The sequence below is a fragment of the Scophthalmus maximus genome, chromosome 12 (genome assembly GCF_022379125.1).
Source record: "Scophthalmus maximus strain ysfricsl-2021 chromosome 12, ASM2237912v1, whole genome shotgun sequence".
Classification (NCBI taxonomy): Eukaryota; Metazoa; Chordata; class Actinopteri; order Pleuronectiformes; family Scophthalmidae; genus Scophthalmus; species Scophthalmus maximus.
The window spans coordinates 8022501-8047500 of record NC_061526.1 but is presented as its reverse complement, the minus strand read 5'-3'; the positions used below and the strand labels follow the sequence as shown (position 1 = coordinate 8047500).

General features: G+C 49.1%; 1 protein-coding gene across 5 annotated transcripts in view; it reads right to left on the bottom strand.

The window, feature by feature from the left end:
- The window catches only part of col4a6 (collagen, type IV, alpha 6), an 88801-nt gene extending 66077 nt beyond the window's left edge, over window positions 1-22724 (bottom strand). For all 5 annotated transcript variants that reach the window (XM_047336198.1, XM_047336197.1, XM_047336199.1 and 2 more), the window contains exons 1-3: window positions 22567-22724; window positions 22259-22388; window positions 22009-22057 (exon numbers count right to left, since the gene is read on the bottom strand). In XM_047336198.1, the coding sequence (XP_047192154.1) occupies window positions 22009-22057; window positions 22259-22388; window positions 22567-22702 (315 nt within the window). In that variant the 5' untranslated portion in view covers window positions 22703-22724. The remainder of the gene's footprint in view (window positions 1-22008; window positions 22058-22258; window positions 22389-22566) is intronic.
- Window positions 22725-25000: the final 2276 nt, after the last annotated feature.

Here is a 25000-nt window from a genome sequence, read left to right as displayed (position 1 = left end):
GGCGCCGCCGCCGCCGCCTGCGATAAACTGATGACACTGTTCGACCGTACTGAGCAGATCTAAAAATATCAATATGAAGCGTCTCAATGTGGACTGTCAGGCGAAGCGCTGCGTCCGTCTCGAGAGACACAAACACCTGCGGTATTTCACAACCCAGAGGTCACACCGCACAAATCTGACGGAGCTGAAGCGGAGACACCAGTTCACTGGACTTTATACCTCTTTGAACCTGGGAAGCTTTCATTTCTGGCCCTTTCCCATCGGTGGGCGTGGGCCTTGTTTGGAGAGTTAAGAGAAACACGTAACTCCCGGGAGACAAAACAGATTTTAATCTGACTCTGTACGTCCTCTGGGTTTTGTTTGAGAGACTTGTACAAACCTGCGTCAGGCGGCCGACCGCCGATGTACTGACGAGTGTGTGTGTGTGTGTGTGTGTGCGTGTGTTTCACATGTCAAAGTGTCGCAGAGACAATGTGGAGAAATTCCTGTGGCGTCTGGTCATTATGTATCTGTACAGCCGCAGAGATTATCATCTCAAATCAGGGGCTTCGAGGACTGATGGGGGACGGGGAGAGTGAGCCTGGAGGTTTTAAATGTTCGCCATGATCTCTGTCACAAAGGCGGAGATTGGTATGAGCCAAAAAACGACTGTACACCGTAAAAAAAACAATCAAGCTATGATGAGGAAATAAACCCCCAAAAGTCAGACAATAATTCATATCTCAATCGTCCCCCGACCCCCCAGGGACGATAACAAGCCTGCAAATAACGATTATAGATCATAACGATTAATCTGCCCGTTGCCATGTTGAACGTAAATGTCAAAGATCCGACAACAGATATTCCGTTGACTTACGAGCTCCGACCCAAACTGTCGGAGGTCGACTACATTAACCTGCACATTGTACAGTAAAGCTGTTTGATAATTTGGGTCTGGACAAATTCGCCGTTCAAATATGAGGAACGCAGCCGGAGGCTGTCCAACAGCTGGAACTTTTCCGTACCATTCAGGCGACGGAAATGTGAATATCGCAGAGATTTTCCTCGCGCTGACACTTTTCCCCGAGAAATTTCCCAAGGGGGCTCGGTGGGAAAAGTTCTGGCAAAAGTCCGGACTTCAGCCGCGCCACGTCCGGAAGCGGCTTAAGAGTTGCGGGAGAGATCCAGGTAAAGAAAGAGTGAGACGGAGGGAGGGGGAGTGACAGATGGACAGAAGACGGACGGATGGGAGGTGTGACGGACATTTGTTTTTCCAGACTCCGTCGCCACGGCAGCCCTCGTCAGTCCCATCTCAGCCGCCACTGATCCGTCCGGAGGTTCACAAACAACCACAGGCAGTAAAGTTCAAGGCGCCAATCGCGGGGAGGCGGGTCGATCCGCGTCCCAGAGGGGCATTCTGGGTAATTTCAACAAACACTGACCGACAGGTGGCAGAGACTGAACGGGGGATTTCTTTTTTTCCTTCAGAGCTGAAAACAGCTTGTTTGACCGTTTTTAGCATCAATCAAGTCCTAATCCAAGAAATACACTGTGACAAAAAACTATATTCTAACTAACCATTGAGTCCTAATCTAAAAACATCTCAACGAATCAAGTGTCACCAGTAGTCGTCCAACTAGTGCCGCAACATGTTTTCTCTCAAAACAACCGTAAATGAAGAAATATATCTAAAGATGTCCAACTTTTGTTGTTTATACAAATGCAGAATTAAAAAAAAGGGAAACCCGCCAAAAACACTTAAAACACACAAATATGTAGTATATTTTTCTTTTTGGATCCCTCTCAGACATGTGAACTGTAGAAAACCCTCTGGTGGTTTTCCAAACACACTGTAATGTAATCTCCACAGCTGGCCGCGACACACACACACACACACACACACACACACACACACACACACACACACACCGCAGTCTCTCGACCACACGCCAAATCCCTGCGGCTGGACGTCGAGTGTAACGGAGGGAGAGAGAGACGAAAAAACCAAACACGGAACTTAATCCAACGCTTCCTTCGCTACATGAGGGTGGAAAAAAGAAAAAGAGGATGTAGAGAATCCAAAACAGCTCCGGAGACCGAGAGCGAGAGCGCGAGTGCTCTCGGTATTTTCGTAGAGTAAATAAAACTGTTCGGTCGCCAAACTGCTGCACTGCAAAAATGACAAACGTGAGGATAACTCGACCTTTCAATTCATAATTATAGAAACTTCAATATTTCGAGGTCCAGACACCGAGTGATGTGATGTCATCGCTCACCAGCGTCCAGGGGATTTACAGATGTAGGTTATGTTTGATAAAGATATTGAAGGCGACGTCGCAAATGAAACTTAATCCAGACAGATGAGGCAAAGACTCTGTTAAATGAAGTGGTCAAATACGCTTTGTTCACATTATTTAAAATTCAAATATTTGTTTTTACAGTGTGTAGTCTTCCTTTATGTTTGAATGATGATTTTCATAACAGGCCACCTTCCTCTCCCTCCTTTCTTCTCCTCCTCTCCTTGTTTCCGCGCCTTGCTGATGTAAAGAAACCAACTTTTCTCTTCCACCTCCCACCGACTCCATCCTGCTTTTTCTTGTCCTCTCTCCTCCTCATCCCTTCGCTTTCCCCTCCTCCTCCTCCCCCTCCTCCTCCTCACCATCTTTTTTCCTACTCCCTCATTTAACTCTTTGTCCTCGTGTTCCACCCTCCTCCTCCTCCTCCTCCTCCTCCTCCTCCTCCCCCCGAGGAATTCCTGTCTCGGGTCGCTTGCGGACCCTTTTGACTGCGGTTACGGGGAACTGTAAAAAAAAAAGCGGCGTGTTTACCTCCCGAGTGAAATTCATTAAACATCTTTTGTTGACAGTGGAAAAGAAAGAGGGCGGGGCTGCGCTCGAGGCGGCGACAATCTCCAGGTTAGGACACGGAGGGTCGGACGCGGCTGTTTGAGAAGCGGAGGAATGTTAACCAGTGTGTTTGTAGTCCGTGGGGCACGTCAATCCACAACTTGTTTGAAAAGAAAAAAAAGAAATGACAAGGTGAGATGGATGAAGGGAGGAAGGGAAAGAAGGGAGGGATGTGAAGGGAAAGGACAGAGAGGAATACTGCGTGAGATTATAGGAGGAAAAAGAAAAGAGGAGGAGGAGGAGGTAGAGAATTATCTACCTGCTTTCTCTACCTGATCACCCTCCTCCTCCTCCTCCTCCTCCTCCTCTCCTTTACTTTTGTCCTCCTCACATTCCTGCCATCACGATCTGGGTACAGCTGTCAGTCCACCGCCCCGGGCCCCCCAATCCCCCCCCCCCCCCCCCCCCTTCCTCCCCCTCCTCCTCCCATACAGATGTGAGCGGAGGGAGGAAGAAGTTAAACTTTATATTATTATTATTATTATTATTAATAATTTGAGGTTTTAATCTGCTGCCGTCTACGCTGGATGTTTAAATCCCTTCCGGTTCTTTTGGTGATTTTCAAGAAAAACAGCTGGATGGAAACTCTGCTGCTCGAGAAGAAGAAGAAGAAGAAGAAGAAGAAGAAGAAGAAGAAGAAATAATCTGATCATCCGCGTTAAAACTTCAATAAGTGACGGGCACATGCTGCCGTTCATTCAATATCTTGTGTGCAAATTAAAAAAAGATGGCGTCACGTCGCATAACCTGCGAGACGGACGCCACGATGGCTTCCCTCAAAGTAAAGCCGGATCGCCATGATCGCCCCCTGGTGTCTGGCTGCAGTAGAGCTCATAAGCCCCGCCCCCATGTGAGGTAGTTCTCATCACACCGATGTTTGTTCCCGTGTTCCATGTTTCCGAGTGTCTCCGAGATATTTTACGACCACGGTCGTCAACCTCGGCTTCCGGTCGCATGACTACCGACGCATCACCGTCAACTCCACGTGCTGCTTCTTCCCTTCCGAGACGCCACGACCCCGACGACCTCCAGCTGAAGCCGGATCATCTCATCAAACGGTCAAATCAAAGCTCAGTGACGCGTGGGGAAGGAGCAGAGGGATGAAACCCCCCCCCCCCCCCCCCCCCCCCCCTCGCTTCCCACCTCTCGATTTGTCCGCCTCTGTTTACGAAGTCGTCCGTCACCGCGTGGATTAAGACATTCCACAGGCCTGAAGCTCCACGACACTCCAACATCTCGGATAAACGTACAGTATATACAAACCCTCTCCCTCTCCCTGTCTGTGCTCTGTGTCATCTACAACCGCCTCTCGCTGGGAACGTCTGGCTTTTTTCTTTTTCTCCCGGAAGACTCGACTCGACGTGAAGCGACACAAGTCCGAACCCCGGAGAGACGGGACCACCCACGTGAGCCGTGACCGACGTACACACACGTCTGTGTTTATACACGCACATACGTGTCATGTAAACACGGCGCCCGCGGGGCATGAAGGAGTCCTGCATGAAGGAAACTAAGTGTTTGTTTCTTTCATAAATAAAGTGTTAAATCACGAGTTCGCGTTTCCATCCGCTCGCTTTTAATGTTTGTGTGTGTGTGTGTGTGTGTGTGTGTGTGTGTGTGTGTGTGTGTGTGCGCATTTTCAGTTTTTGTATACATGAATAAATATTTCTGTTGATGCCAAAAATGTTAAATGAGATAAGATAATCTTTTATTGAATCCTCATGGCGGGAATTCAGGAATTGCAGCAGCCCGATGACACGAAACGAGTGGAGTGTTGAGCAGCGGTGCGTTCTGACCAAATGTGACACGAATTATTCGGAAGATTACGTAAAAACTCAATACAAAGATACGAGTAGACGAAGGGAACAAAATTCCTGTCCTTCCCTTCACTTCACAAATATTCGCGTGACGTCCTGAAACGGAGGATGAGACTATTGTGTGTGTGTGTGTGTGTGTGTGTGTGTGTGTGTGTGTGTGTGTGTGTGTGTGTGTGTGCATGTGTGTGCGGGCAGGCCGAGCTCTTTGACACCAGTTGCTTCTTGTAGAGGGCTTGACAGGAAGTGAGCAAAGAAGTAGTAGGACACTTGAGCCCCAGTTAGAGTAACCGCTTTCCCATCGGCATTCCCGTCTGCCAACACACACACACACACGCACACAAGTTGCTGTGTGCGTGTGTGTGTGTGTGTGTGTGTGTGTGTGTGTGTGTGTGTGTGTGTGGAAGTTGTCCGGCCGGTGCGAAGGCCAGACGTGAAAAGCCGCAGCAATGTCGCAGCCGCTCGTCGAGGACGAGCGGGTGACGGACAGTCGGTGTGTGTGTGTGTGTGTGTGTGTCAGCAGATGTGTGTGCGTGCAAGCCGGCGAGAATCCCCTCGAAACGTCAGCTCCGCTTGTTCGGGCAGCGGTTGGCATGGCGACCATGTACACACACGGAGGAGCGGAGGCGACGCTTGGCTGACGAGGAACTGTATTTTTTATTTTCGGGGGGGAATACGGGATTATTTTTTTGTTTCCCTTGTTCAACAAACAAATCCCCTTTTGTTCCAAACATGTCCCCAAACACACACACACACACACACACACACTGTGCCAACAAACCATCAGGCAGGTATGTGGAACAGGCTCAGTCCAGGAGAATTAAACAGGAGAAGGTAGAGAGACACCGACGGACAACACAGGAGCAGATACACTTTCACCTCCCACACACACACACACACACACACACACACACACACACACACACACACACACACACACACACACACACACACACACACACACCATGTGCCTTGATCCGTTTAATCCACAGAGATATTTCTCGTCTGTCTCGACCACGAGTCGGACGTGGACCGGTGTGCGACCAGTGACCCGTGGAGAAAAGATGCTGTGACATTTCTTATATATATTTTTAATGATTGATAGATTTTTAGGATCTATCCTAAAAATCTATCAATGTGTGACTCTTTAAACCGGACCCATCTATTGCTTCCGCAGACCGGCGGGAATTTTTATCAGACGCGGTCGGCCGCACACGAGTGTTGAAAATTAACTTCCAGGTAAAAAATTAACTTTCCCGTCGCTGTTCTTCTTATTTAATGTACTGGATCGCGAGTGGAGGGAAGAGTGGAAACGGAGGTAAAATATGATAAAACAGGAGAATAGACGTGTTCCGTTCATCGCCGATGATTTGTTCCCTCCCCCCGTTCCCGCTCTGCGGAAAGTCGGAGGTCAGGATGCGCCGCATCTGCAATGCATTATGGGCCGACCGGCGTGTTTAATAAACAAGCGGACGGACGCGGGGCAGACGCAGGATGTTACAGGTGTTTGTGCTTGAAGACGTCCGGCCCCGATGGCTTGTATGTAAACGGACCGTGGTCGTAAACATCAGAGACAACGTACTCGCCGTCCGACGGCGGGACCCGTGGCAGCAGCCGCATACACAAGAGGGAGAAATAAACACAACCACCTTTCCCCTGGCGTGGCGGTGTTCGTGCCACGAAGCAGATAAGTGGAGAAGTTTTCGTCCACATTGAAAAGCTTCTCCCTCTTTTTGCCCCCCCGTGCTGTAACACAACCTATTTCTTCTCAGCGCGACGTTCCGACTTGTTGAAAGAATCTCATGGGCTTTTTACACTGAGTGACAACGGGCCCGTCATCCCCTCGGTGTTGCAACAACATCGCGGAAACAAGTGAAATCTGCAGTGAAAACACCGCGACGGGCAGACGACAGACGTCTTCAGAAAGCTTCTCCTTCTTCTTTTCTTTTCAGGGGCTTAGCGGAGCTTTACACAGCTGGTAGGAGTCACGGTTTCACACACGGCTGGAAACCTGCCGGGACACGCCGCCCGCCCGCCGTCGGCCCCCAGACTCCCTCTCCACCGCAGGAAACCAGCGCTGTGGTGTGGCGCTCGAGGAGGAGAGGAGGACTCAGAAGTGACGAGTCCCATAGAGAGGCTGGGGAAGCCATTTTGGATCAAACCGCACTGTAATAATACGGGTCGCCTGGGGGGTTAAGTGTCCCGCTGGGGGGGCTGGGGCGGGGGGGCTATCGCCACGGCGAGACGCAGAGCAGCTGAAAGACGACGAGTCGACGTAAAACAGACGCTGAAATCATATGGAGGACGGCTGAGATAATATTTACAGTGAAGAGGCCGATAACCTCAGATATTAAAGCAGAAGCTTCGGGGGGGGGGGGGGGGGGTTCTGTTTTCAGAGACATTTTTCAGTGCGGCCACGTTGAAATAACAGAGGACGACAGTTTGTGGCGCCGCGCGAGGGGCTAAGTGATTCTCCCACACGCCGGACGGAACGGGGCAGGGGTCAGGGGTCAGGGGTCAAGGTGACTTTGTTTCTACACGGGAGTTTTTTCAAACCCGGAGGAGCTGATGAATGTGTTCAAATCCGTAGGAACTTATCACTTCCTGATTTTCACTTGCAGGAAGTGAAAATCCTCGTTCCATTTCGGTGTCGACGGCGAGCGACAACGACCAGCGATGTGAGTCCGTGACGCCGCTTTCTGACCCCCACTCTTCCGGAGGCGCTCCATGTGAGACATTTTGCATTTTTACTGATGAAAGATGAATAGAGAAATGATGAATCGATTAATGATGAAAAAAGGGTTCTGCAACTGCAAATCCAATCGTTCCAGGACATTTAGCAGATGACACAAACTGTTTTCATGTTTGTCACATTTTGTAATTGAAAAAAAAAATTGGACTTCTTCTTTTTCGCATTTTTCTCCGGTTTTTAAATTCCAGTCGAGGCGAAAAGTTTTTCTTTTCTTTTTCTTTTCTTCCTGTGATGTGCTTTGGGGAAAGTCTGGACCACGAGCCAGAATCAGTTACGCATCAACCTGCTGAGTTAACTTCTCTGTATGGCAACGAGTTCAGAGGAAGAACCCCCCCCCCCCATCTCTCCCTCCATCTCTCTCTCTCTCTCCCTCCCTCCCTCTCTCCCTCCATCTCTTCCTCTCTCTCTCCCTCCCTCCCTCTCTCCCTCCATCTCTCTCTCTCTCTCCCTCTCCCTCCCTCTCTCCCTCCATCTCTCTCTCTCTTTCTCCCTCTCTCTCTCTCTCTCCCTCCATCTCTTCCTCTCTCTCTCCCTCTCCCTCCATCTCTCTCTCTCTTTCTCCCTCTCTCTCTCTCTCTCCCTCCATCTCTCCCTCCATCTCTCTCTCTCTCTCCCTCCCTCCCTCTCTCCCTCTCTCTCTCTCTCTCCCTCCATCTCTCCCTCCCTCCATCTCTCTCCCTCCATCTCTCCCTCCCTCTCTCTCTCTCTCTCCCTCCATCTCTCCCTCTCTCTCTCTCTCTCCCTCCCTCCATCTCTCTCCCTCCATCTCTCCCTCCCTCTCTCTCTCTCTCTCCCTCCATCTCTCTCCCTCCATCTCTCCCTCCCTCTCTCTCTCTCCCTCCCTCCATCTCACTCCCTCCATCTCTCCCTCCCTCTCTCTCTCTCTCTCCCTCCATCTCTCCCTCCCTCCATCTCTCTCCCTCCATCTCTCCCTCCCTCCATCTCTCTCCCTCCATCTCTCCCTCTCTCCCTCTCTCTCTCCCTCGCCCGGTGAAAAACAAACTGGTCTTTGACGATAAAACCAGAAGAAGAAGAAGACGAAGACGAACACACAGAGAAAACCTGCGAACTAACATAACACACGGACCCCCCCCCCCCCCCCCCCCCCCCCCCCCCCCCCCCCATCCCCTTCCCCCCTCCCTTCTCCTGGCCGACCTTTGACCCGATCCGTGGAGAGGCCTGGGACAAGTGGAAGGAATGTGGCTCAGTGGACGTTCCACATTAGGTCAGTACAAGGAGAGAGAGAGAGAGAGAGAAACACACAAGTATTCACCTGCTTCGTTAAAGGACAAGTTCACTCAAACATTTGGGCCGAATATTTAAGATTCATGTATTTTAACTGCTTTATAAAACTTCCAAACGTTCGGATCACACACAGAATTACATAAACCAACTAATTAACTTAATTTCGGTTTTATTTGAACGATTACATAAAAAAATGTACTTTCCATTAATGTTTGACCGACAAATATGCATCACATTATGTTCATTAGTTTGCTTATGTCAAATCTGCGCGTGATCCAAATGGATTCAATTAAACTACATGAATCTCAAATATTAGGCGACGGTCAATGCAATCAGCAAATTGATCAGCTGATCGATTAATAGATCAATATACAGGAGCTGATGCAAAACGTGCCACGTCACATGTGAATCAAAAATGAAACTTTATTTATAGTCGACAAATTACGACTTCAAACTTTTCCTCCCGACCGCGAGCGGCTCCTCTGTTTCCCACGTGCTTTGCATTGTGGGAGAAGAGCGTCCACGAGCAGCACTCGGGCCGTGTTCAGTATTCACGTCGTCTTGTTCGTCAGTGCTCTTCACTAAGTCACAAACAACCAGCCAAAGAGGGAGTTCTCAGACTGAGGCCGGACGCAGCAGGACGGACTATTTCATGGCCAATACAAACAAAGAGGAATGATTACAGCGAGTGACAGCTCTGGACACTTGTTGACTTTAATGAAAAAGTTACGACCCGCGTCCTTTTACATTCAGGATTAAACCACAGGGACATGAACGTCTCCAGTGGCCATCGACTCTCCGCCTTCAATCTCCCCAAACGACCGGCGGACGCTTAAACCGCGCAAACGTTCCCCAGCTAGCGTTTACACTCGGTGACAAACAACCAGTAAATCCACGAAGTGGCCGAACGGGCAGGTGACGTGAAGGAGAGTGGAAGAGGATGAACCTGAGGGGACGAGGCGTAAACAACGACCTTATGCTGTGAAAGGGCGTCATGGGAAAGTCTGTTAATGGGAAGGAAGGCGGCCGAGTCCATTTCATTTGGTCGTAAACAGCGGCTGAGTTATGGGGGAGGAGGCCCCCCGGCTGCGTTCGGCTCTCTCAATAGACGAGGTTACGACGCTGGAAGAAGAATGACAAACGGCATCTGGGGCACGTCTCGTCGTTCCGTTCAACGTCTCACCAACTCTTTTTTGTTTCCCTTTCCAATCCTCCAACCTTCCGTGGTACTGTACCACTTTCCCGTTTACTCGCGTTGCTCAAACCCCCCCCCCCCCCACAAATGCGCCCTGGAGGCGGCTGGACTCTTGAAGCGACCTCCGCCACGACCCGACAAGGTCGCACCGAGTTCATCAACTCGCGTCTCATTATCCATCTCTCTCGACGATTCCTCGACAGCCTCGGGCGGTTTTAAATCATCTTCCAAATTAGACTCAACTGTCAAACGTCAGCTGATATTATCTCCCGACCTCCGGCTTAAAGGTCAGTCCCTAACCCGAGGTCGGGGGTTCCTCCAGGTGCTTGACCTTCACCGTCTCTCTCTGGCCTCAGTTTCACCTTTTCTTCCGACTGCACAGGACGTCCAGCGCTCGCGTTGCCTCGCATTCGCCTTCGCTCGTGCACCCGGTCATTTAGCGGGATCAAGTCCGGACAAGAGTCCGTCCTCTTGAAAACCGCAGTGGGCCTTCGAGAACAAACACGGGGACGGGCGGCAGAAGGAATGCTGGGTAATTTGGGTAATTTCTTTGCACAAAAATAACAGCCTCCCTTTTTTTTAACAGCCAACGACTCATCACTTTCAGTAATTGTCGGACTCGAGCGGCCGGGGTTCAGCTCCAGAGAACTCCGTGCTTCCCGGGAGATTTACTGCGTCTTTCGTCAGCAGGTGAACCCGCGGTCACGGAGCCGCCATGAAAAAAACCCAGAGGCGACATCTCCCCGCATCACCTCCGTCGTCCATCTCCGCAGACGACTCACTTCCGCGTCAGTAAACGGATGAAACGACCACCTCCGGTTGGGGGTCGGCGAAGGTCGCGACAGGCTGTTCCGCCTTCATGCCAAAACTGTCAAATCGAATCCAGAACAACGCGTGTGCGCTCTCGCCCCGCTGACGTGCAACGTTATGTAATATGTATTGTGGTCTACCTGCTGGCGCTCGGTCCACCTCCGACCTCCGACCCCGTCACGGCTTTCCCCGGTGACCTCGGGAATTAGGTTCCCACACAAGAGGGATTTATGGGTAGTGCTGTCATTTTAAAAAAAAATACAGCTTTTTTTCCTCTTTTTGTTGTTTCAATGCTCCGGGTCAAAAGTCACACAGCTGCTGGGAGGACACAGGTGGAGAAAGGGAGCGACGCCGTGGACGGGCCTCGGCGTTCCGCGTCACTGGGATTTCCGGACGGCGGGAATCTCCGAATGGTTTTTTGTGACTCACACACTCAAGAATACACAATTTGTTTTTTTGCATCAAAGCGTCTCGGAGACTAAACACAGCGCCCGGCGGCTCCTGACTCACGAGAAGTGGCCGGACACTGAAGCTTAGAGAAACGTGTTCCACGTCTTCAAACAGGCTCAATGTGTGTTTGTCGCACAAGAGTTTATCTACAGTCGAGATCGGCCCCCCTGAAGATTTCTGTAAAAATACGTCACGCAGCACGTTAGCCTGCGCCAATCTGCGAGTGTGCCGTACGGAAAAAAACGTACATCTTGGTGAAACCTTGTCCCCAGAGGAGCTGCACAGTGTGTGAGAACGCCGATGTGAGAGTCCAGCAGGAGAATCACGTCGCTACTGTCAAAGAAACCATTTTAAAAAACAAGAGACAAAAACTCCAAACAGTCAACAGTCAATCCACTCATCCATTAATTGATGATATTCATGCATGTTTCTACAACACATGCATAGGCATATGTGTGTATGTGTGTGTGTATATATACTATAACTATAACTATAAGTACATGCTGCATATTCTAAACTTCTTCTTCTGCTTCTCTTAAAGAATTATAGTTTTTTTAATCCCTGCCAACATTATTCGTTGAATGAATGAATGAATAAAAGAAAGAAAGAAAGAATGAATGGATGAATGAATGAATGAAACCCCTATTTCCACTGAGGGAATTAGCTTCCCCCCCCCCATTAAAATCATATCTTTTATTTTTTTCTTATCACACTTGTCCTGCTTCATGAATCCTAGAGCACTTCTTTAAATTCTTTACATATAAAAAAAAAAGAGAGCAAAGGAGTCACTGAGTTCGAGGGAGGTGAAGAGGAAAGGGAGTGAGGGGGGAAAAGGGGGGAGGAGAGGAGGTGAGGAAAGGAAAGAAGAGGTGCAGACAGGTGTGCGACCTCTTCAAGAAGCTGGCGTGCACCGGGGGGGGGGGGGGGGGGGGGGGGCGATGGTGGTTGAAGAGGAGGGGGGGGGAGAGGGGTAGCTATGGCGATGACATGGAATGTCTATGTCGCCCCTGGCAACGGTTCATTACCTATTAGCTCCCGCGAGGCTGATGGGTCCTAAGTCCAGACCTGTCCCCTCGCCGTCTGTCACGGATTCCTAGATCCTAAATGTCATGAGGAATGCCGGTGGGATCGGGGAAAGCCTGAACATTCCAACGGGGGGGGGGCGCAGCAACGCTGGGCCGCAGGTTGGAACCCAACGAATGCTCGAGGAAGAGTTTCGTCACGACAGCTGCTCAGATTCACTTCTTTTCCTTTTATGATCTCATTTTTAAAAAATATATGTATCGTGTGCATGCAGGTGTTTGTGTTCTCCCTTCACGTGGAGCTCTTTGTCCTCGACATCATCCGACGTCTCGTCTCTCGGTGCGCGCGAGAATCCAAAACTAAAGACGAGCTGCGAGAGGATTGCGATGAGGAGCCGGTGCAAGGTCGGCGCGACCGCGCGGCGAAGAGAGGGAGGGTGTTTGGAAAATACGGAGGTAATAAGATTACGCTGTTTTCAAAATACTGCAAATACCGGCTCGTTCCGCAACCCGGCGGGCCGAGAGGGGCAAACGTCCCGTGTGTGGAAGTCATCACTCCCTCACGGGAGGACGAACATGGAGGGATCACGTTGAAACTATCGTCTTTCCTTCATGTAGCAGCTGCAGAACTGAATTGATATCGTCTGAGGTGGAGGAGTCTCGGATAGGGGACGAGTCACGTGACGAACAAAGTCACGCCAGTTCCTTCGCACGGCGTCGAGAAAAGAAATTGAGCGCGAAGCAAACGTTTTGTTTTCAACAAATATTTGCGGTGTGTTTTCTTCTGTGTATTCTTTCCTGTCACACGCACACACACACACACACACACACACACACACACACTGAGTGACTGTGCTATTTCAGGAACAAGAGGAGCTAAATAAATACAGTTGGGGGGGGGGGGGTGTTGACAAACACACTGACCCCGGTTACCGGACACCTCCACCACACTGAGACCTACTTTCATACTGTCCAGAGAAACTTCAACTCTTCTCTGATGTGAGACCCCCCCCCCCCCCCCCCCCCCCCCGCCGGAAGCTGCCGATTTGGTTGTGCAGCGTGGGTTGGCACAATGACCGTCTGTCCCCCCCACTCATTAGTGGCCGTTCTGGGGGCCCGGGGGGCGACAAGGGGGGAACAGAGACCGGCGGACGGGCTGAGGCCCTTCGCTCCGATAATGAATGGAGCTAAAGCTTCAAGAAGGGCACCAGGCACGGGCTGACGTCGAAGGGAAACGGTGCCAGGTAGCGCTCGGCTGAGCGGAGCGGCAGTGGGGGGGGGGACGAGCCTTCGTAATGCTTCAAGAGAAAAGGATCAATCAGAACTTATTCAAATACAGTTAGAAGTTAAAAAAGAAGAAGTAAAGAGCGACTGCTGCTCATCAGCCAGTCCTCTGGCAGGTGACGGATCGGTGCAAAAGCGCCTGCAAATTACACCTGAGCATCGGCGGTATTTCCGCCCTCTGGACAGGCCCGGGAGGACAAATTGGGGGGGGTTCTCCCTGATTTATGGGCGTCCGCAAAAGACAACGCATGATTGACAAAGGTGGCGCTCCGGGCGGTGCCGGGCGAAAAGAAAAACGGCTTGACCACCGTGAAGAGGGATCATCTGACGTTTATGCAAATCCACCGATGGACGTGAAGAAACTCGAAAAGTCTGGGAGAAAATTTGGCCAATGCAGCAGAACACGCAGAAACTTTGTGCAGTCAAATGATCCGAGTGTATTCTGGCAGGACAAACTGCAAAGTTTCACACTTTCCCCCAATCTGTCCATACTCAAGTCGAATAATAGGATTATATTGAATTCATCTACTGTTTCCTAGTACTGTGAGAATAATAGCTCAGTCAGCGATCTCATAAAACACGAAAGACATGAACAATCAAACATCAAAGTCCAGTGGCGACGGGAGAGGAACAGCATCTTTGCGAGCGATACCTTTCGTCTTTTGATCAGACAAGAGACGTGAATCCACAGAGGACTTTTGTGTTTCCAAGCATTAAATCTGCCAAGTTATTGCCTTGGTGGATGTGTGTACACTTCACACAGCAATATGCCGAGGCACTTCCACGGCCGGAGGCGGCGTGGCATCGGTTACGTTTGGCAGACGAACACAAACAGGCCGGGAATAAACGAGGCGGGGGCCCGAAAAACCAATAAAGACGGGTCCACGTAACCAAAGTTATGTCATTTCTAAGAAGATCAGTGAAGGAATGGAGCTGGGTACGGGTTTCGAGGTGGTTGCCATGGCTGCCGGGATTACCTGGCTGGCACGGCGAAGCACGAGTGTGAGACGGCGAAGAGGCGGAAGAAACAGAGCGCAGGCGGGCAGGTATCCGCAATTACAGGGGCAGGCCGAGACACAGCGAGGCGGCGATGGCAGACAATAACTGACACGACCTGATGTGCACAGTGAGAGTGTTGCTATCACAGCGGGGGGTTGCCTCGCCACAGACACCGTGTCCACGGATATGGGAAAACCGGTTGATTTCAGTTATTTTCATGGCAGTTAGCTAAACTGTTTTTTGCTACAGAGATGGCCGCCATACTTTTACAATACTCCAATAATAAAAATAAAAAAACCTGTTGCCAACATCACAAGCTTAAATCATGTGTGATACAGTCGCTGCCTTCAACACGTGTTTCCACTTCTGATGCAAAACTACAAAACATGGCGACGAAAACAGGGCGTCTCGAAATGTTAGCTAACGCGCTAACAAACAAACTAGCTTGATAAAATCCCCTTTTCACGCTTTAAAGATTTCACAGAAAGCAAAGAAAGACTATATATATATATATATATATTTATTTATTTATTTACATATATATATATATATATATATATATTTCTGTGTCTGCAGGATTAGAGGGAGTGAGCCAAACTTTACCACCCGGTCACGAACAGGACTAAAGTTAGCACCGCCGTGCCAAAGGTAAAGTTAAACAGGATATTATAGCGCCGCAGTGCACACACGTCTGTTTCGGTTTGGTTTGCATTAGCTGCCAGCCAGAAGAAACGTCTGGCGGCCACAGAGTGGGTAAACGCTCCTCTCTAGCCCACACAACGGTGACATTAATGTGGACTCTCCGCTGTGTGATGAACGTCTCCATTAGAGAACATTAATGGTAATTTGGGAGCGACTAGGTCACATTAACACACACCTTGTCCCCACAGGGGCGGCAGTTCAGACCACCGCCGCGGTAAAACCGACAAAACAAAGGGATTTGTGTGCTCCCCCTGCACAGGCATGCATATGATAATTGCAGTGAGGGGGGGGGGGGGGGGTGTTTGACTTGAAGGGCTGATGTTGGTTTCTAATGCCAAAGTAATGATGTTGCAAGGGGCGGAAAAAGTGGAGCATCAAACATCAAAGCGAAGCAGGAATTGAACCTGTCCGGCCTTCCTCGCTTCAAAACGAACCGAAAAAGTCCTCAGTGGGGTGATGTTGCCATGGTTTCTGTTTTTAAAAATCGACATCGAGACTAAAAATTGTTTGGAAGATCGTGATAAAACCTGGCTAAAAAAAGAACCACAGTTAACTGATGAACACAATTAGAAATTCTCAATGACAAATTGTCAATTAACAGTTTAATCAATCATTCATAAAGTTGCACAAAGTTGTTTGTGATGTTGGCAAAGGAAGCTAACAATGCTAACGTGGCATCTTTACAACCACAGAGGTACGATTGCCCCCCCCCAAAAGCCTTCAATCAAAGCAGCACTAACATTTGTTTTTGGTTTTTATGGGGGCATTTAGCCATATTAGCGTTCATTTGGAATCATAAATCTATCAACCTGAAGAATTGAAGTCTAATATAACGTTGAGACGTTACATAAAGAGCAAAGAGAGGAGCAACGAGTGCGGAGATTGAAAGGGACAAAATACACAAACTGAAGAACGAAAGAAACAGAGAGAGAGAGAGAGAGAGAGAGAGAGAAAGAGAGAGAGAGAGAGAGAGAGAGAGAGAGAGAGAGGGAGAGAGGGAGAGAGAGAGAGAGAGAGGAGAAAACCCAACAGAACGAGGAGAAGTGGATTGGAGGTCTAATGCCTCTGAAGTGCAAACAGGCCTGAGGGGAGCGATGGCATTAAGAAGAAGGGACCGGGCACGTCGAACAAGCTCCGACAGCATCCAGCCAAACACTGCCCCACCTCAGCTCCTCTCTCACAACACCCCCCAACCACCACCACCCCTCCAGGGCCTCGGCAGATAGAATCACCTCCCTCCTCCTCCTCCTCCTCCTCTCCTGTCTCTTCTCTCCCTCGTCTTCCCTTTCACGAGAGGCAAAAGGGGCAAAAGACAAAAGTGCGATTGGACTCAAATCTGGAGAGCGGGACGATGGAATGTGAAGCCGCCGGGCGCGGTCGCGAGCCCCCCCGCTGCCTTTGTGCTGGGACGACCCCTGACCTCTGGAGTTCACCGTGACCAATCGGGGGACAAACTGACAGCGTGTGTGTGTGTGTGTGTGTGGGGGGGGGGGGGGGGGGGGGGGGGGGGGGGGTTGATATGTGACAGCGGCGGTGCCAAGGCTCGGCAGATGGGAGGTGAGGATGAGGTGGCGTTCAGTCGCCCCGTCCTGCTGCCGTAACCTTTGAGTCGTGACACAAAACCAATAAACGTGACGGCCGTGTTTTTGCAAAAACATGGGAATTCCAATGTCAACACGAACTGGGAAGAGAAGCAGATGACGAATCAATCAATTCTGCCAGAAGACGGCCCAAGTCACTTTATCAAACCGATCGCAGACAATTTACAACTGCACTTCAACTAGGCTCTTACAGATGACAGGAAAGACACATAAAGAGGGGAGGAGAACGAGGGGGGGGGGGGGCATCTGTCAGCGGTTACGCCAGCGCACGTCGCTCACTCTATTGTTTTTGGACGTTTCGAAAAGAAACTATCCAAATTGCACTTGAGCATCACGGGGAGATGATTGCGCAACATTCCTCAGATCTGCAGACAGGCCCGTGCAATGCCCCGTCTGATGAGGGAGAGTTGAGAAGAAGACAAAATTGCTTGCAGGACATTTTTTTGGGGTACAAGACGCAGAGGAAGAGGAAGAGGAAGAGGAAGAGGAAGAACGAGCGTGAGACGTTGGCTCGTCAGTACTGGGAAGATGCATGTGTGAATATCATCCTGAATACATTTGCGCTTGGACAAAAGAAGCAGTTTACGAGGCGTCACTTTGTGATTCGTCATAGTTTATAAATCAAGCGATTTGATGGAGGTGAAGGAATCCACCCGAACGGTCACAGACGAGCCGTCCGTCGACGAGGACGAGACTCCTGCGACGTGTGTCAGCTTTTCACGAATTCACCGGTGAACATGTCCTTTCTGCATATCTGATATTTTGGCTGCGCGCGCGCGGGTCGCCTTCTCTTCACCCTGTGTGTGTGTGTGTGTGTGTGTGTGTGTGAGTGTGTGTGTTTGTGGCTTGGGCGAGGGGTATTTCCCCAAGGAAAGCCATGCAAGCTCAAGATGTCTTTCATCCCACCTGCACACACACACACACACACACACACACACACACACACACACACACACAGAATCGCGGAGGCATACGATTTTTATAGGAATGGGGGGAACATGCAACGAGAACCCACACAGGTAGCAGAGCTGTAAGTGTGGGCGTGGGAGCGAGGAGCAGCAGGGGCTTTTCAACCGCATGTCAAACCTGCTCTGTGGTTTATGGGTTTTCCTAATGCACTCACTGACAAACTGTCAGTTAACCTTCCAGGGGGAGAAACCGGAGGGAGGGATAAACTCTGAGAAGTTCGTTCCGAGGGGTTCGACCGCGACGACGTGGGACAGGGACGCAGCAGCGTGACCCCGTCACACACCCCCCCCTCTCTTATCCGTCACTTTGAAACAACAACGACATCAGAACTTTCCCCCGTAAGCCTCCTTCAAGCGTCCGGGAAAACGCGGCTATTTTAAAACCAACCACCCCCTGAAATTATTTTACCCTTTTCCTTATGTGCCCCACGGTGAAGTCATCAATCATTTTTAATGAGGCGGAGTTTCCCTGCGCGCCAATCACGTGCTCCGTCTTGCTCGTCACCGTCTGCTTGCATCATCTAAAAACTGCAATATTTCAGAATAGAACTGTGAAGTTTGTCGCTCGGCGTGCATATGGTGGTCTTCATGAAAGTATGAAGCGTGACACAAGCAGTAAAAGTCTTCGTGTTTGCCTTTGGACGTGGACTCTAAAGTCGCCCGAGCACGAGTTCGCCAACGAGTTGCTCTGAATCTCAACAAGACACATTACTTCTGCCCCGAAGGCAGATTCCTTTAATGAAATCTCCGCTTGGCAAAGGAGGGGCACGCGTGTAATGAACCAGAGGTAATGAATATAATTGCCAAATATTATTTGGAACATAAAACACTCGTTTTAGTCTGAAACCAAAAGCGGTAAATCTTGATCCATCTCTGATTTAAAGTGAAATAAATTGTCCCCTAAGCAACAGTGAAAACTTTCCCATCTTCGCAGTGAAAGAAATTGACTGTGACACCGTCGGGGGGGGGGGGGCACCGCTCACAAATCTCACACCGTAAATCAGCCTGTAATGAATTGCCTCACTTTGTGGAAGCAGCGGGGGCAAAAAGAAGTGATAGGAGCAGAGAGGGGTTGTGAGGGGGCGGGTAGGGGTAAAGGGGGGGGGGGGGGGGGTAATACTGCAGCCACAAATCGAGCCCCGATCAGTCGCCTCACTTAGTGTTTCTGGAATGTTTCAGCCTATAGCACCTGCGGGGGACGGGAGACAGCCTGACAAGTCCTGCCAAGCTCGGGGAGGAATTCAAGGGAGGGAAGGGGGGGGGTGAGGAGACTGATACAAATGGAGAAGAGTAATATAATGCCACTTACAAATATTACGCCAGGTTTGTCCTATCAGTTTATCAGAAGTATCTCCCGCACTCATGGTTCAAATAGCAACATGACACAGACAAACCCAATGTGGTTTTGCATATTTCCGCCCAATTCCTGCAAAATTAGAGCCGAATTACTTACGGCTTAGAATCGGATGTTCGACATTCAGAAGTGAAATACCGAGTTATGATATTCTCACTGGGCAGTGGAGCGATGCTGCGTTAAGACACCGGCGATTTTACACGTTTTCGTCCAACGTACGTCAAATGTATCGACGGATCAAGAGAGCAATCGACCGCCGGCAGCTGTTTTCACAATTTGATCAATAGCTTTAGTAATTTTCACACGCATTAATGTAAACATCATTAACTGCGAGAATCAAGTACAACAGTGATTTAGAAATTACCACACTTCCATTGTGTATAACCCATCGGAATAAATATCAACTCTGCATTTTAAGTTACATCGTCATTCCAAAATATGGATTTTTCAAATCAGCCGTCACTTGATGTCGTGAACAAAAACTGTAATATTGACAACAAATTGATGTGAACCCCATGTTTGTGATGGCGAATTCAACATCTGATTATTATACTGTACAGGAATATCGGGGACAAAGTTAAAAACATTCAAAAATTGTCATCTAAACGTCACATCAAGTTTAAAAAACCTGCTTTGTGCTGTAACTGCAACACGTCCGAGTCAAACCTGCCCAAAGGTATTGGCACGACGGTCATTTGTCACGGTGTCCACACGACAGATGTGTACGTGACGTGGACTGATGATTTCCTAACCCCGCCCCCCCCGCTGCACAGATTCATCTGCTCCAACCTTTGGACTCCCTCGTCCGCTTCCCGTCACGCCTCCTCCCCCCTCTCCTCGCCCATTCCTCCTCACCTGTGTGCGATGTTTTCCCTGCGCCAACATCTCTGAGTCGGCCCGTTACAGACTCGAGGGGGAGAAGCTCTGTGGCCCCTCGCCGAAACATTATTCCCAAAAAATACACTTTGCAGCAGGAAATCTGAGCTCTGGTCGTCGGGGGGGGGGGGGGGGGGGGGGGGGGGGGGGGGGGGGGGTCCGCGACGCGTGCTACGGGGTTTCCGGCGAGAGGCGACGTGAAAAAGTGCGACTGTTTTGACTCCGGCCTGGACCACGGCGACAATCAAAGACACGGTTGCCAAGGTTACAACAAACCCCCGGACCACCCAATGAACTCATCTGTCACTCTCACACACACACACACACACACACACACATACACATCTATCCACTCAACCCTCACACACACACACACACACACATATATACAACACACGACAATGGGAAGGTGGGAAGTGGGTGGAGGAGTAAATTCAGAGTCAATGCAGCGCCATCAGCCGAGTCCTATTGAGAGGCAGGAAGCTGTTTAAAGTTTACCCCGTCAGCGTCTCTGTCGCGGCGGATGACAACCTCACAAACACGTGACCCCCCCGTCACACGAGACGGTGACACGGGCAGCGTCGACGGTTCAATTCCCGCTGATGAAGCGGCATCCGCCGAGCACCAGTGACAAGAAAGAAGCCATGTTGCCCCCACCCCCTCCCACATCAACACAAATGACCCCGTCATCAAACGCTGCCCCTTCTTATTCTAATTCAGGATGAATTGACCCTTCTGCTCCCAATTTAACTTGACCCTCGTGGTCACAGATGGGCCTGTTACTCATGTAAGCTCCCCTGTGCTCGTCTTCTGCTTTTACACATCACCAAACGCTATATATCGTACAGGAAGTCATCGGTGTCACGTGAAAACCCTGCAGCTCTAAAATGCCAAGTCGCTTGCAGTTTTTTAAGATTCACGAGGGGATTTTAAATGGTTTATGAATCTCAAACATACACTTGTGTAACTTTTGTTATATTCGGGCAGCATCTGGTGGTAAAGTTGCAAACCGCAAACTAACTGAGCACCCGACAGGGGACACTTTACGGTGGCGCACCGCCGGTTCCATTCCATTCCGGTTTCTGGCAGCGTCTGAAAATTCAATGTGAACGCGACGTATTCTGGACCGTTTTGTGCAACAACCGTGTTCAACACGACGTAGCAAACATGGAGACTCACACGGAGGTCGGGTCCACCTCATGGAGCTAAATTTAACTCATTCACAGTTGACGAAAAAACATCTGTGATTATACATATATGGACAATATATGAAATTTCTGAGAATGGGCTCTTCTAAATATTACACCCTGCAGCTTTAAAGTTATTTAAAAAAGGACGACCATCAAATACACCAATGAATAGAATCAGATATGAGCTTAAAAAGGGAGCAATGTGTGACTTCTACAGCAGGGGCGTTGCCTGCTTGTGTGTGGGGGCGTGGCTTATCTCCCCCCTCAATAATTACCTCATCCTACATATTCAATAGGGGGCGGGGTTTGGATTGCAAATGACAGTGAGCGGGCCCACTCAAATATGAACTGGTTTTTTTCTTTCCACTCCCTCAGCCGACACATAAATGTTAAAAATTAAAATAAAATGTATCAACCACATAGTTTGGAGAGAGTTTGGCACAAATGGTGCGAAGTGACTGACACGTGGACAGCAACAAAAAAAACTGATTTAAAAAGTATTTGTCTTGTGATTTAAAAAAAAAAATGCTTCAGAACCACTTTACAAAGTTAAAAGTGTAAAAAGAGCGTGAAGGTGTCGTCTGCATATGGTGAGAAATAAACTTTATAACATAGTAAAAAGTGTCATTCATGCAACAAATGAATTCATTTCTCTACTTTGTGATCAGCTGCTGATTCACACGAGGCGTTTTTACGCACGGTTACGCATCATCATCATCATCTTCTCCTCCAGCAACAACAACCATCAGCATTAGTGTTTGATCGCGTTGGTCCAACTTTTTTCTTTTTGTTTTTTGCATCAGCGCCATAAATAAACAGCCACTTCACAGTGTGATATGTAGTAAACAGATGGAGACTTACTCCGTGTGCAGATCTCACCGCCAGCAGGGCCACTGCAACCGCACAAATCCTGCAGGTGGGGTGGGGGGAATAAAAAGAAAGAAGAGGAAATAACATTTTTTATTTTGTGCCTTTCTTTCCTCCATTCAGGTACAATCAACTTGCGCCAGGAGCTGCGGCCGGTGCGCAGCCTGCAAACCCCGCAAAGCTCAACGTGGATGGAATCGGGTTTTTTCCAGAGAGAGAGAGAGGAGGAGGAAAATTAACTTACAGGAATTTCATTTTTTCAAAAAGATCCGACTGGCAGAGAGAGAGGGAACCGCTCAGCTCGACAGCCCCGCTTGTCTTCACCAGCAAGCCTCTGCAAACGCGCTCATCGACGGCTCCGAAAGCACCGTCATCTGCCCGGAGACACACACACACACACACGGGGAGAGATAAAGTAGTTCCCCTCCACCGGCACCACGCACACACACACAAACACAGAAACACACCGCGTCCTAACTACAGCAAACAAACCCTCTCTCCAACACTGTGATTGCTTTCGTAAAAGTTTCATAACGCGCAGGTCCAACTCACCAAAGTCGCAGCGGGGAAGTCGCTGCTGCGCTCGGTCTCCGCGGCTGTTGCGCTTGGAACTCCGCAGCGCAGCCACAGACCGAGCGGAGCGCAGCGCACAGGGGAGGAGGGGAGGGGCCAAACACATGTCACTCATGCCACTGCACCATAGACCTCACCACACACACACACACACACACGAACACACACACACACACACAGGTCCGGTCCAGCTGAGGAGAGGAAAAGTCTCCAGTCTCCCTGTTTTGTTCCAATAAAAACAAAATTGGAATAAAGTTACTCAATAATCATGAAAGTGCAAAGTGACCATGTGACGCTTTGTGCAACACCAGCATCAGTATAACTAACCATCAGTACCAGATTGCACATATTTCCACTTTGCACATACTCTTTTTATACATTTTTATGTATTCAAATTTAAAAAACAACAGTTCTTACGTTTTTCATTTGTTTCATTTTGCACCAAAGCAAATTGAAAAACTACAATTCTGGTTCTGATTCTGATTCATAGTCAAGACATAAAAGCCTTTGATTTCATCCGTGTCATATTCACGATATTCCCAAAACCCAACACCACAATTCAAAACGCTCTACGAGATATGAGACCACTGTGGCCCATCAGATCATGTTGGCAACTCACAAAAAATAATTTGGAAAATTTACCATCTGATTTCTTTTTTTTAAATCTCAGAGGTTGGAGGAAGATGCAAAAGCTTGGTCTCTTCTCCACCCGTGGAAGATTGATCACATTTGATCGATGCGACGCCGAATCACACGGAGAAACAAAAGCTGCCAATAACACAATGAAGGTCAAACACTACTTATTTAAATGTTGGTGCAATGAAACATCTGGGTGTCAACCCACAGTGCCCTTGGTTTTCAAGCCGCAGGTTTTTTCATTTTGACCGGCACCATCTTGATTTTTTTGGGACCCAGACGTAGCTCGTAAGTCGCAGTGGTGAGTTTCCTCCGACCTTCCGAGTCGAAATTCCGACTGGAAGGGGCGTTCCAGTTGCAACTTCCGAGATTATAATGATACGATAACCCCGACTTCAGAGCTCCGGAGTATAATGGAACGCGCGGTAAAATTGGCCCGACTGAGAGCCCGTCCACCTGCACCTGCAACCGTGCACCGATTGGACGGTACCAGCTGTCAATCACAGTGTGTATCCACGCTACTGTGCTTTATGGTCTCGAAGTGAACATCATGTTGTTATTCAAGAAGTTACTAGAAACTAGAGATTGGACCATAAACTCCTCAGGAAAATGTTTTACTGACGTTATGAATCAAGTGAGAAGTAAGAGTCAACGTTCTCATAGAGTCGCCCTCTGCTGGTCAGGACACAGAACACAGGCTTCAGGCACAATAGCTACTGACGTTCATCATATTATCCAGAAGAGCGTGTTTTAAAGATGAATTTCATTTCTCGTACACACGTACGCTCTTTATGTGTTTTGTTGAGGCCATTGTTTGACCTTTGGTTATGTACGTATAGGCCCTGATGAAGACTATCCATGGTCTAATAAAGGGGTTTTACTCTCTCACATCCACAACTGGAGTGTCCCCGGATTTGTCCTGACTGCAATTGTTACACCTTCAACTTCAACTGCCACAGAAACCAAAAGTTGCTTGTTGGTCTTAAAAAGCTCCGCATGAACTAGAACAAACCAGACACTGCAGAGCTAGTTCGGGTAAAACATTGTTGTTGGCTGATGTTCTGAATCAAAGTTCAGTAACCAGTTACTTCAGCCAAACCGGAAATCATCTGCAACTTCAGTTAACTATACTTTCACTATCGCTGGGATTGAATATTTCGTAATCTGCAGGTGAAACGCCAGGAGATGAGTTTCAGCTCATCTCGTCCCTGAAGGTGGACGACAGTCTCACTTCACTTCCATCAGTCAAGTGAGAGGATGACGCCTTTTTAATTTATGAAGAGAAAGGAGAAGAAGAACAACAACAACAACTCATTCCTCTCTTTGTGCCCGTGGCAGCTGTCTGACAGGAGTCACTCTGGGTATTTAACCTTTTAATAATCTGGCAGGAATGCGACGTGTCCAGGCGAATAGAAAATGTCAAATAAAGGTGTAATGCCAAACCTTTTTTTTTGTGTAGCCTCGAGCGTTGTTGGGTTTGGGATTGCATAGACACTCTGGAGGAGGGAGAATCATATCCCTCCGCCCGGTGCCAGGTCCTAACACTGTAGAAGACATTTTAAAGTGGGGAAAAAAGAAAAATTAATCTACTGTGAATGATTTAGGGAAGAAGTGAGGGTTTGTGTGAATGATTTAGGGAAGAAGTGATGGTTTGTGTTCTTCAACACTCTTTGCGCAAATTAACCCGCAACTTTGTCTGTGGTGGTGAAGGTGCAGTGGAGGGTGTGTGTGTGTGTGTGTGTGTGTGGCGGGGGTGGGAGGGTGGGGGGTGGTGGGG